Below are 13,873 nucleotides of genomic sequence, written 5' to 3'. Positions count from 1 at the left end.
ACAGGAGGAGGGCTCAACAAAAGAACAGTCATAGCTGTCCTTCAGCCCTTGCCCAGAAGCCACACAACTCAGTCTTTCCCTGTTTGTCTCTTGTGCCTCCTGAGCTCTTGTCCCTCTGCCAGAGCCCAGGGTGATCACCTGTGAGCGAGCGAGGAGATGTCTGAATTTCTAGTAGCTTTCTAGTTCACCTGGGCAGTCAGAATCCCCGCTGATTTTCACAGCCAGATTTTGTCGGGACTCCTCTTCCCAGCACTGGAACCCTGGGCTGAGGAGCCCTGGTGTGGAGCTGGAGGCCTCTCCCTCCACTTGGGCATACCTTCACCGCCATGATATCCCTCCCAGTGCTCAACCGCCAAATGTGGGTATGGGACCAGCCTATTTCACATCTCTGCCCCTTCTAGCAGTCTTGGTGTGGTCTCTATATCCTTAGTTGTAGGAGTTCTGTTTAGCTAGTCTTCATTTGATTCTCCAGGTTGATTGTTCTATAATTTTTTACGGTCATGGGAGAGGCAAACACAATGTTTACCTACTCCGCCATCTTACTAGAACTCCCTTAATTAAGTTCTTAATGAATGTTGGACCTTTTACTTTACGTATTCTTATCTTATGTAATCTTCAGAAAGATACTATATAAGCATCATTTTCTAAATTTTATACATGTGCTCAATTTTGAGGTAAAAATCAAAGGAATCAATAACTTGCTCGAGTCATTGAAGATGAACCTAATAGCCAGCTGTCTTGAATCTTTTCCTTTTCACTGGTTCCTCCTATCTAAAGGTATTTGTTAAAAGGCAGAGCAAGAGAAAGCAAGAACATACTTTTTATTTGGTCAGTGTAGCTAAAGGTTTGTTTATTTTGTTGATCTTTTCAAAGAACTAAACTTGGTTTAGTTGATTCTTTTTTTATTTCTGTTTCATTTGTCTATGCTTTAATTTTTACTATTTCCTTCTTTCTGTTTGGGTTGAGTTTGCTCTTCTTTTTCTAGTTCCTTAGGGTGGAAGTTTTGTGACTGATTTGAGATCTTTCTTTTTTAAATGTAGCCGATTACAGCTCTAAATTTCCCTCCAAGCAGTACTCTCAGTGTACCTCACAAGTTTTTGGTATGTTGTGTTCTCATTTTCACTAATTTCAAGGAATTTTGTAATTTACCTTGTGATTTCTTCTTCCACCCATTGGTTATTAAGAGTGTGCTGTTTAATTTCCACATATTTGTGAAATGTCCAGATTTCCTTCTATTATGTATTTCTAATTTCTTTCCAAATTTCCTGAAGTTTGTTTTGTGGCCTAACATGTGGTCTGTCTGTGAAAATGTTTTATATGTACTTGAGATGATGTGTATTCTGTTATCGTTGGGTAGATTATTCTTTATCTCTGTTAGGTAAGGTATAGCTGATTTAATGTTCAGATCTTTTGTTTTCATGTTTATCTTTAGTTATTAATGTCTGCCCTGTGGATTACAACTAACATCTTAATAAAAAGTTTAATACCAACTTAGTTTTAATAATAGACAAAAACTTTGCTCCTGTATAGCTCCGTTCTCCCACACACACGCACTTTATGTTGTTGCCACAAATTCCATCTTCATATGTTGTGTGGCTATCAACATAAATTCATTATTACTACTTTTATGTAGTTGTCTTTTAAAACACTGGGAAAAAAGGAGTTACCAACCCAAAATTTGTTACTACTGACTTTTATATTTACCTGTATTGTTTCTTTACTGGTGTTCTGTAAGACATTCTCATGGTTTCCCCCTTTAGTTTTTTTTTTTTTTTTTAAGTTTATTGGGGTGGTATTTGTTGAATACACATCATATAATTTTCAGGTGGTGTCATTTATTTGACATCTCAGATTTCATGGGGCAATACCCAAACGAAGTTTCCTTCAGCTAATTATATATATTTGATCCTCCTTTGCACCACTTGGACTCCTCCCAGCCTCCCATATATTTGACTCCTTTTAACTGTCTACTACCTTCCCCTCCTCCCCCATCCCCACCCTGAGGTAACCACTAGTCTATAGTCCATGTCCATGAGTTCATCTACTACTTTTTAGTTCTTGTATATGATTTCCCTTAGTTTCTTTTGAGTGGCTATGAATAGTTGATTTAAAGTTTTCATTTGGTAAGTGCAGTGTCTGACTTTCCAGGAAGTTGAAGTCGTTTGTTTCTTTTCTTTTTTTTTTTTTTTGCCAGCTTTTATTAGATGGTATCGTCAGACATATAATACTATGTAAGTTTAAGGTGTTCAACATGATGATTTGATAACACTTATGTATTGCGAAGTTATTACCACAGTAGGATTAATACCTCCATCACCTCATCATTACCATTTCCTTTTTGTGTTGAGAACATTTTAAGATTTACTCTCTTAGCACCTTTGAAGTATATAATACAGTATTGTTGACTGTGGTCACCATGGTGCACATTAGATCTCCAGATATTATTCATCTTACAGCTGGAAGTTTATACCCTTTGACCAACATCTCCCTATTTTCCCTAGCGCCAGTCACTGGCAACCACCATTCTATTCCGTTTCTAAGAATTCAACATATAAGTGATACCATATAGTAGTTGTCTTTATCTGACTTATTTCGCTTACCAAAATGCTCTCAGGGTCCATCCATGTTGTCACCATAGGTGGAATTTCTTACCCATTAATCCGTAGTTGGATAATGTTGCAGTGAATATGGAAGTGCATATTGTTCTTCGATGTCCTGATTTTGTTTCCTTTAGATATATAACCAGAGCTGGATCATTGCTGGATCCTATAGTACTATTTTTAATTTTTTGAGGAATCTCCATTCTGTTTTCCATAGTAGTTCTACCAATTTATATTCCCACCAAAAGTGCACAAGGATTCCCTTTTCTCCAAACTTCACTAATACTTATCTCTTTTTGATAGTGGCCATTCTGACAGGTGTGAGATGATATCTTATTGTGGCTATGATTTTTATTTCCCTGATAATGAGTGATACCGCATACCATTTCATGTATCTTGTGGCTGTTTGCATGTCTTCTTTGGAAAATGTCAATTTATTTCTTTTGTGTATTTTTTCATCAGATTTTTTTGTTGTTGTTGTTACTGAGTTGTGTGAAGTTTTTTAAAAATATATTTTGGATAGTAATTCCTTATCAGATCTCTCTGGGTCACAAATATTTTTTCCTATTCTGTAGATTACCTTTTCATTTTGTTGATTGGGTTTTTTTTTTTCCTCCTGTTTGTTTGGATTTGGTTTGGGAGTTTTTTGCTGTGCAGAAGATTTTTGTTTGATGTGTTCTCATTTATTTTTGCCTTTGTTGCCTGTGCTTTTGGTGTCATATCCAAAAAATTGCTACTGAGACCAACCATGTTTTCTTTTAGGAGTTTTACAGTTTCAGGTCTTATGTTGAAGTCCATTTCACTTCTTTGAGTGGTGTAAGATAGGGGTTTCAGTTTCATTTTTCTGCATGTACTTATCCAGCTTTTCCAGCACCATGTGTATAAGAGACTATGCTTTCCTCATTGATTATTCTTGGCTCCCTTACAAATACTAGTTGACCACATATGTGAGGACTTATTTCTGGGCTCTCGATTCTCTTAACATTGGTCTTTGTCTTTTTATGGCAATACTGTACTGTTTTGATTACTATAGCTTTGTAATAATGTTTGAAATTAGAAAGTGATACCTACCTCTAGCTTTGTTGTTCTTTCTCAGGATTGCTTTCTGTTTCTGTGGAAAACGTCATTGAAATTTTGAGAATAGAGATTACATTGAATCCCTAGATAGCTGTGGATAGTATGGACATTTTGACAGTATTCTTCCAATTTATAAACACTAGCTATCTGTCCATTTGTTTGTCTTTAATTCTTTCATTAGTGTTTTATAGTTTCTCTTCCACATAGCTCGTTAACATATAGAAATATGAATGGTTTCTGCATGTTGATTTTTTTTTTTTTATCCTGCAACTTTACCAAATTTATTAGTTCTAACAGTTTTTTGGTAGTGTTAAAGGTTTTCCATACAAGATCATATTATCTACAAAGACAGTTTTACTTATTCTTACCTTTTCTTTTTCTTGCCTAATATCTGGCTAGGACTTTCACTGCTATGTATAGAATAGGAGTGGTAAGATTGGGCACCCCTGTCTTGTTCCTGATCTTAGAGAGAACGCTTTTAACCTTTTACTGTTGAGTATAATGTTAGCTGTGGGCTTGTCATATGTAGCCTTTATTATGTTGATGTGTGTTCCTTTTATACTCTAATTTTTGAGTTTTTGTCATGCTTTTTATAATATCAGTTAAGATGATCATATGATTTTTTCTTTCATTATGTTAAGTGGTGTATCACATTTACCGATTGGCTTGTGTTGAACCATCCTTACACCCCAGGTATAGATTGTACTTGATCATGGTGTGCGATCCTTTAAATGCGCTATTCAGTTCAGCTTGCTAGTATCTTCATGTTTTTTGCATCTTATGTTCATCATGGATATTGTCCTGTGATTTTCTTTCTTTGTAGTATTATCTGCCTTTGGTATCAAAGTAATTTTGGCCTCAAAATAAGTTTGGAAGTGTTCCCTCTTCTTCATTATTTTGGTAAGAACTTTAGAAGGATTGGTGTTAATTATTTAAATGTTTGGTGGAATTTGCCAGGAAAACCATGTGGTCCTACCCATTTCTTCTTTGGGTGTTTTTTGATTACTGATTCAATTTTCTTAATTGTTACCGGTCTGTTTGTATTTTCTATTCATGATTTGGTTTCAGCAGGTTATATGTTTCCAGGAATTTTTCTAGTTCTAGGTTATCCAGTTTATTGAATTTTTGTTCATAGCTCTCTCTTATAATCTTTTAGATCTCTGGTATCAGGTGTAATATCTTCTCTTCGTTTCTTATTTATTTTAGTCTTCAATGTTTTTTTTTTTAGTCTTACTTGTTTTCTCTTTTATTCCCCTCCACACACACACACACACACACACAAAATAGCTCTTACTCTCATTGATCTTTTCCATTGTTTTTTATGGTCTCTATTTCATTTGTTTCTGCTCTGCTCTTTGTTATTTCCTTCCTTCTAACTTTGGGCTTAGCTTGTTCTTTTTCTAGTTCCTTGAAATATAAAGTTAGGTTATTTGAGATCTTTCTTGTTTCTTAATGTAGGCGTTTATCCGTGTCTAATTCCCTTTTAGAACTGCTTTTGGTGCATCTCATAGGTTTTAATAATGTTTCCATTTTCATTTGTCTCAGGATGTTTTTTAAGTTCCCCTTTGATTTCTTCTTTTGACTCATTGGTTATTCAGGAGTGTATTGTTTAATTTACACATATTTCTGAGTTTTCCAGTTTTTCTCCTGTTACTGATTTCTAGTTGCTAGGACTTGTTTTGTGACCTATCACATGTATCCAGGGGAATGTTCCACGTGCATTTGAGAAGACTTGTGTATTCTCCTGTTGGATGAAATGTTCTGTATATGGGTGGTAGGTCCACTCGTCTAAAGTATAGTTCAAGTCCAATGTTTACCTCACTGATTTTCTTTTGGAATCAGTTTATCTATTGTTGAAAGTGGAGTGTTGACTTCTATTATTGTATTGTCTATTTTTCCCTTAAGATCTGTTAGTATTTGCTTAATATATTTAAGTGCTCCAATGTTGGGTACATACATATCCAACATTGTTGTTACATCTTGTGATGAATTGACCCCTTTACCATTATATAATAATATTCTTTCTTATTACAGCTGTTGAATGAAAGTCTGTTTTGTCTGTTATAAGTATAGCTACCCCTGCTCCTGCTCTCTTTGCTTTCACTTGCATAGAATATCATTTTTTGTCCCTTCACATTGTGTCTATATATCCTTAAAGCGGAAATGATTCTCTTGTAGAAGGCATGTAATTGGTTTTGCTTTTTTATCCATCCAGCCGTTCTGTGCCTTTTGGCTGGAAAATCAATCCATCTACATTTAGAATAATTATTGATAGGCAAGGATTTAGTAATGCTATCTTATTAATAATTTTCTGGCTGTTTTTTATTTCCCTTGTCCTTCCTCTCCTGCTGTTTTCCTTTATGAATTAATGGTTTCTGTAGTATGCTTTGATTCCCTTCTCTTTATCTTTTGCGTATCTAATCTAGGTTTTTGCTTTGTGGTTACCATGAGACTTATATAAAACATAAGTTTATTTTAAACCGATAACAATTTTGATTATATACAAAACTCTACCCTTTTTCCCTTCACCTCGATCCATTTTATGTTTTGATGTCATAATTTCTTTTTATATTGTAAATTCAGAAACAGATTATTTTAGTTCTTACTGTTTTAAATACTTTTGTCCTTTAGTCCTTATTACTCATAGATGATTAAGACATCGTTCTCCTGGGGCTCTCAAACAACTGCTAAGAGTAGTTGCAGCCAGTTCACAGGCTGCAAGGTCCACAGCTGGGACTGAAGTCTATATGCCTAACACCCTGGGTCTTTTGGCATATGGGGCTGGATTCTACAGTTTACACAAAGTCACTTCTGTCTGTGATAGATGCCAAATTGTTGTGGTGAGGGTAGGGGGAGCTGGAAGACATCTTAATCAACCATCTTGTTGATGTCGCTCCTCGTGTTGCTATATGTGCTTCATAGTGTCTTCTTTCTATGCATGCCTCATAATCCTTTGTTTTGTGTGGTCTTTGAAGTCTCTGTTCTATTAGCTTAATAGTCAGCTAATGATTTCTCTTAAACTCCCAGAACCAAAAAAAAAAAAAAAAAATCCAGTCTTTCTAGGTAGGTTCTGAGTGTATTTTTGTGTCTTCAGTGTCAGTACTCAGCATCTTCGATACTCAACTAGAAGTTTACAACTCTGTCTTAGCCTTCATTTCTGGCTTGCGCAGATCCTGATGGTCAGCCAGAGGTATATGAACTTGGACCTTCTCAGATATTTTCTGAGAATGTGCCCAGCCTTCCAGATTCCCAGGAATTAGTGGAGCTTTTCAAAGCCCTTACTCCTCCCCTCTCACTCTCCAGCCTTTCTTTCCAAGCTTTTCAGTTAGTTAGTTATCCCAATTGTATGTCTTGTCCTAGGAAGTGGAGACTAATGCATTTACTCTTGAATGTTTTCAACAAATGCCCAATTCATCCTTGGAAGAGTTCTAAATTAGTCAAAAAATGTTTGTTAGTTTAAATGCCGTTTTTAAATACAGGCTAGTTATTAAGCAAGATTATATGGCTGGAATTTTGAATTTGATAGTATGTAACTGAGGCATTCTTCCCCATTACTTTGGGGGTTAGTACTTGTTAATAGGTTTTTAGACTTTGTGGTGGCAGAAGTACAGTAGAAGTAAGCAATGCAAAATCTTCTGCTTTGCAACTTGGCTCATGTGGAGTGAGGAACTGAAGAACGTGTGATTCCACCCTAATGAAGGAGGTGAGCAGGCTGCACATGGAAGGCCTAGTACAATACTGAAGGCCTGATGGAACAAGACTCATCTGTTAACAAGCATGACAGCAGGCGTGTAGAATGCAATTGCTTGCAATAGCTGCTTATATTCTCCCCGGTAACATCCTCACAGAACAGTGGAATTGACCTCATTGGAGAAATCACCTTTAGGCTGACCATCTTGCCTTGAGTCTTAAGTCCTTGCTTCTGTTTGCTCCCTCTTTTCATTTGATTTACACGTTGTACGTCTTCTCAACACTGTGTTCCAAGCAGCCACATACTCTTACATATTTTATATATAAGGCTACCTTAAGCACTGTTTAACACTGTCTTTTTCCTTTTCGAAGAGCTGGGGTGGAAAGGAGAATGGCTTTGGACTTGCAGAATGTTGCAGAGACTTGCATATGATGGTAAGTAACTCTTTGGGATATGGGATCTTGGCAGAGCTGTGTGTGATCTCTTTTTGAGCCTTACTTTACAGCGAATATATGGTATATAAAGTTGGCACTTCACATTAGGACCTTTGAAGAACCTAAGATCGTTTGAAACATAGTACACCTTGTCTAGAAATTCTTGGGTCCTCAATGTGCTGGTGGTAGATAAAGAACCTCAGAAGCACAGTGTATGTTTATACCCAGCTCTTGAGTAGGAAGCTGTATTGGGTGAATCAGTTTGAAAGTGACGAAAAAATCCCAGAAAGTGCACTTGCTTGTATTCTCTGGAACTTTCGGGACTCTGGGCGGTCTGGCATGATTTAAGAATGGCTGCTTGGAGAACAGTTTTGCCATTAGGGTTATTAAGAACTTAACATGTTCTATGTGCTTTCCATGTTGACCCCTCATGCCCCGTCCTGTTCATACCTTTCACCCATGCTTAAGTTATGAGCTCCGGCCATCTCCCCTCTCCATCGATGTGTTACTGTGGAACCACAAGGCACAATTGGATGTGTTATAATAATTCTGTGCCAAGAAGCTACTATATTTTCCAGCTGATAATACTTTTGTTAGTTTGTCTGGGAGAATGGCTCTTTTTCTGGTCACAGAAAATTGTAAATATATAGAAAAAATTACTTTCCCATCTTAGCTGGTATACTTTAGTGTGCATTATATGAATGGATATTGGATAATATTGGAGGTGAGTGTTGTCTGTTTAATAATCAAAGCTACATAAATTTTAAAGGGTATTTAGTTTAAAATTCTAATTTTTCATCTTAAAGTTTAGTTGGTTAATTCTGAGCCTCCTAATGTATATGAAGCTTGTTCTTTGCCCCTTGGGCAAAACAATGTGATGCACTCTGCTGGGATTGCATGATGTCTGTTACCCATTTTAGTCCCAGCCTATATTAAGAAATCACACATCTTTTTATTTATTAGTATTTGGCATGTTATGAGATTTCGAAAAATATGTATACTTCAAAAGGTAGTAGTAATATATACACATGTTAAAAAAATTCCAAGTGTATAAGAGGGTATACAATAATTCTCCATCCCCAGAGGCAACCACTGCTGTTGATCTCTCTCACAGATGGGCATGCTATCGCAGTCTTGTTTTGTTTTTCATGGCGATTTTCTAGAGTTAAAGAGGATTTGTTGTCAGGGTCTGGTTTATATTGATTTAGGTATCTTCCTCTGTAGAAAAGCAGTTGGATATCAGAAGTGGTTTAGAATGGTATGGAAGGGAGTATGTGAAGAATTATGAAGGTACACCCATGAGGCATAGTTTGAATAAAATATTTCAAAAGGTGATGATACACACAGAGGTTTCTATAAGAATGTTTTTTTCTATTCTCGAGCTGGTGCCTAAACTCTTGTCTTCCATTTTTTCTTGGATTCTTATTCATTACTGCTTGACAGACTTGCTCCTATTTTCCCTCTTGAGAATAGCTACAGTCCAAATTGATTTCTTGAAAGAAAGGGCAACTTGGTAACTTATAAGAAATATGAAAGCTTTTGGATCTCTGGGCTCCACCTTCCTGATTCTTGTTATAAGATGTCTGAGCTCGGCTAAGACAAAGAATGAAGTGGTAGCTGTTGGCTACATGCTCATTCTGCTGCCGCAATGAGTTGCACAAGTGGCTAGGACTTTGAGGGAAGATTTGGGAGATGGTATCTGATTCTTTCATGTGCTTTATACACAGAAATACCCACCCAGTGCAACTACACTACACTTTGAATTCTATGCAGACCCTGGGGCCGAGGTCAAAATCGAGAAAAGGGTGAGTCTCAATCAGACTTGTTCTGATAGAGTCTGTAATCTACTGTAACTGGGGTTGACTTTTCTAGAACTCCTCAGTTAAATGAGGGAATGGTTTTAAGCTACACTGCTGCCTTCCCAAGCTAAATATACCTAATAGCTTCTCAGTAATAAGTGTTTATTTATGCCCAGCTCTGATAGGTTTGGATCTTACTTACGTTGGAGCTGCCAAAAGCAAGACTCCCTATATGGAGCACTGCTATAACTTGTACATTTTTCTCAGTCTCAGTTCCAACATGCAGTGTAATAATCTAGATAGTGATGACTCAACTTTCTCTACTTAAGCCAGCCTACAAGAAGTCTAAATATTACTTACAGGGTCCTGCTTCAATTATCTGGTCATTCCATATTCTTTGAGGAGATACTAAAGTTCAGTTTGGTTTAGAAGTAGCCTAGTGAATAAGATCTTTTTCTTCTGCCTACAATATATAAACAAAAATAAACTTTCTAGATTAATGGCGCCTTGAAAACAGCTCTAATGCATATTTAAAGAGAAACCATTTTCATGGATTTAATCTTTGCTGTAAATACAGAGGCTGTGGGGATTAAGACAATAAAGGTCAAAAGGGGACAAGGAAGAATATGAAATGTTTCTGACTATGTGCATTTTATCTTGATAATACTGGTTTCAAAGAAGCTTTCCTGAGAATATTCTATATAAAAAGTGGGTATTTTGGGGAACCCTAAAGTCATCTTGATTTTAAGAACATTCAGTCAGCATTTCCCCTAAGGTGACATCTTGATTTTCAGACAGCTCTTGCAGTCCTGTGGCAGGGGAAGCTAAGGTATACAGTGACTCCTAACAACTCTCTTATCTTTTTAATTTCAGACAACTAGTAACACACTACATTATATTCACATAGAGCAACTTGACAAGGTAAGAGGAGTCTTTGACTATTGACTATTTTCTTAACATTTGGTTCACTTTTTGTTCCTAACTATTTTTTTCTAATGTAGATTTCAGAAAGCCCTTCTGAAATCATGGAATCTCTTACCAAAATGTACAGCATTCCTAAGGATAAGCAGGTATGATATGTCCTAAAAATATCTAAAGGGTGTAGTTGTTAATCATATAGATTGATGATATGTGCTGGGCTGGTAGACACCATAGCAGAAAGAATGGAGTCATACCATGGGCAAGTTAGTTAACCTCTGTGAGCCTTAGTTTCCTTATCTTTTATGAGGCCAATGCTTAACAAATTTCTAGGTTTGTGCGAGAGTTTGAAGAAAACATAAGCTGCCTTACTCACCATGAGTATTTAATAAGTGGTGGTAGCTCAACACTTTGGATACCAACAGAGAAAACATTTAGTTGTGTTATTTTTTTCTGCTCATTGTGATGGTGATCAGATATTTCATTTGGTTAATAACAATCAAAACTCTTGCCAAATATCTCCAGTTTGTTACCTATCAGTAGAGTGATAGTTCTTGGCTTGTGTTGAAATATTAGGATTCTGTGTCCTTCTGTTTTCATGCTCCTATTTTTGTCAGCTAACTTCAGAGTGGAACTATTCTGTTTGATACCTTAACAGATAGCAGCAGTAAACCAGTTCACCAAGTAGCTCAACAGGTACAATTTAGCCCTCAGAAAGTATAGTCACCTTTTCCATTGATTTCCTAATTTAGGTCTTATGTCTCTACAGATGCTGTTATTTACACACATACGGCTGGCCCATGGCTTTTCTAATCACAGGAAGCGATTGCAAGCTGTTCAGGCCAGGCTGCATGCAATATCTATACTAGGTAAGAGAATAACACTAATTAACAGGCCCTGATTAGGTGATTTAGCCTTGATTTCCTTTGAATTTCATTTGTCTTTGTTGCTCTGAGGCTTATTGTAATTACATAGGCGGCAAGTTAAACTGTAAAATTGCCAGCATTCTTAGTCTTCACTGTATTCACCATTCCTGAGCTCCTTAATGTTGAATCAGAAAGAGGATAGATTGGTTATTGATATGCTACATGGGTTTAGTCCTCATTATGGTCTTTTTTTTTTTTTTTTTTTAGTGAGTCATCTCCCCTGGTGTCCCTGTTCTTCCTCTTGCCATTTCATCTTCCTCTTCTATGCCTTCAGGAGGATAATCTTGAAATAAGACAGAAAGTGTTTGTTAAGTAGTCAGTACTGTGCATTTTACTTTTACTATAGGGTGGTCTAGAGTGGAAAGCACTCTAGTTTTGGAATCAGTCCTGGGCTCTCACCCTGGCTCTGCAGATTAGTAGCCACATGTTTATCCTTTTGACCTCATTTAATATTAGGACAGTACTTACTTTACAGGCTGATATGAGGATTAAACAAAAGCCTGTAAAGCACCTAGTACTGGTCAGGCACATAGAAGGTATAAAATAGTAGCTGCTATTAATCTTGCCAGCTTTCATTATGTTATTACTCGTCTGCTATTTTAAACTATGAGTTCCTTGAAGTGAAGTTCCTACTCTTTTTTTTGTACTCATACCTAGCGTAACTTCTGACATGTTAGTAGGTGCTCAGGAAATGTTTATTGAAAGCTAAATGTGTTTACTCCCAGTAGTTTGCACTTCAGGAGACTGGGGTTCAGTACTAACCTATGTGGGGTTCATCAAAAGTGTATTACATGCATTCTCAAGTTTTACTCCAATGTCATACAAGTTTCTGGCTTAGTCTGCAGTAGTCCATAAATCCTGTTCTTTACAATTTATAAGTGTTTCCAGTGAAAACAGAAGCATATGAAGAGACTAAAATGAAAGTTTATGTCCAAGGCATAATAAAGTTATATCAAGTAGTGATGTTATTTAAAAAAATAATAGCTCTTTATTCTCTTTTTATACTTCCATTCCCAAAAGTTTTTGCTCAAGAGAACTGATACCATTAATAGGAGAATCTGTCAGTTGGGTGGGTATTTAGAGCTTATCATATTTGAGCCAATCCTCTAGAATTGGTGATTCTGCTCTCCAGTGCTGGTTAGAAGGGAATCCTTCCCCAGAACCAGTAGGTGCCAAAAGGTTTATCATTGGGCAGTGGCTTGACCACTGCCTTCTTGCCTAAAGTGTTTATTTCTCCTTTTGCAGTGTATTCCAATGCCTTGCAGGAGTCAGCAAACAGTATCTTGTATAATGGGTTGATAGAGGAGTTGGTAGATGTCCTTCAGATAACAGATAAGCAGCTTATGGTAAGTATTTATTAATACTCTCCTCTGTATATCAGGCTCATATGTATTTATTTGCCTTTTAGTTTTTCCCAAGAGCTTAGATTGATCCCCAAGAGGGAAGCTTGGCCCTGTTACTTCTTCTTCTTTGGCTGTTTATCTGCAAAGTTAACAAATCCTGGATTTTCAGTAATATTCTCAGTAGACTTCCATTTCTCCCAAGCAGTTACCAGTAGAATAACTTAAATTTTAGAATTTTGGGTATTAGCAACTTGGTTTAGGCCTATAATTATTTAAAACACATACTATGCTTACCTTCTGTTTTTCTAGGAGATTAAAGCTGCTTCTTTACGAACATTAACATCAATTGTCCACTTGGAGAGAACTCCCAAACTCAGCAGTATTATTGACTGTACTGGAACTGCATCCTACCATGGATTTTTGCCTGTACTTGTGCGGAACTGTATCCAGGCCATGATTGGTAAATTTTGATGGTTTTATCCTACGCAACAATAATGCCACCCTTTGTTTATCAGCCTTTGTTTACCGTCCTGCCAGATTAACACCAAATTTTGAGCTAACTTTTTCTCTCCCTCTCCCAACCTCCCTTGTAGATCCTTCCATGGATCCATATCCTCACCAGTTTGCCACTGCTCTTTTCTCTTTTTTATACCATCTGGCCAGCTATGATGCTGGTGGTGAAGCCTTGGTCTCCTGTGGAATGATGGAAGCCTTATTGAAGGTGCTCTACCCTTTTTTTTTTTTAAACGCATTTGTGGGGGAAATCAACTAAGAGAAAGTGTAGAGTTGCAAGTTTAAAATGGTTCACAGTGAGAGCAAATAGCATAAGAAAGCTTACCTAGAAAATGCTTTACTTAATTTTTGTAGTTTGGCCTTGAGGTTATCTCATTAACAACTTTCAAAGAGCAGCTGTCTTTAAGAATTGATCATAGTCCAGGTGGTGTGGGAGTAGGCCCCATGTACTAGTCAGGGCATTGCCACATATTTTCGTGAAGTTAGGCATGACACCGAAGAAAATGTATCTAAAGGTACTTTGTAAGTGGTTCTGTTATGGTAATAGGCTCTACTAGGCATTGGGCACTGGA

General features: G+C 36.8%; 1 protein-coding gene across 1 annotated transcript in view; it reads left to right on the top strand.

The window, feature by feature from the left end:
- Positions 1 to 13,873, top strand: part of HUWE1 (HECT, UBA and WWE domain containing E3 ubiquitin protein ligase 1) — a 162,401-nt gene that overhangs the window by 49,268 nt on the left and 99,260 nt on the right. Inside the window, exons 7-14 of the mRNA XM_039851453.1 lie at positions 7,740 to 7,802; positions 9,530 to 9,607; positions 10,475 to 10,522; positions 10,603 to 10,671; positions 11,289 to 11,388; positions 12,691 to 12,791; positions 13,098 to 13,248; positions 13,382 to 13,509. Coding sequence (XP_039707387.1) covers positions 7,740 to 7,802; positions 9,530 to 9,607; positions 10,475 to 10,522; positions 10,603 to 10,671; positions 11,289 to 11,388; positions 12,691 to 12,791; positions 13,098 to 13,248; positions 13,382 to 13,509 — 738 coding nt within the window. The remainder of the gene's footprint in view (positions 1 to 7,739; positions 7,803 to 9,529; positions 9,608 to 10,474; positions 10,523 to 10,602; positions 10,672 to 11,288; positions 11,389 to 12,690; positions 12,792 to 13,097; positions 13,249 to 13,381; positions 13,510 to 13,873) is intronic.

Source organism: Pteropus medius, unplaced genomic scaffold (assembly GCF_902729225.1).
Source record: "Pteropus medius unplaced genomic scaffold, Ma_sr-lr_union100, whole genome shotgun sequence".
Classification (NCBI taxonomy): Eukaryota; Metazoa; Chordata; class Mammalia; order Chiroptera; family Pteropodidae; genus Pteropus; species Pteropus medius.
The sequence above is the reverse complement of the archived record's forward strand: the minus strand, read 5'-3'. Positions and strand labels throughout refer to the sequence as shown.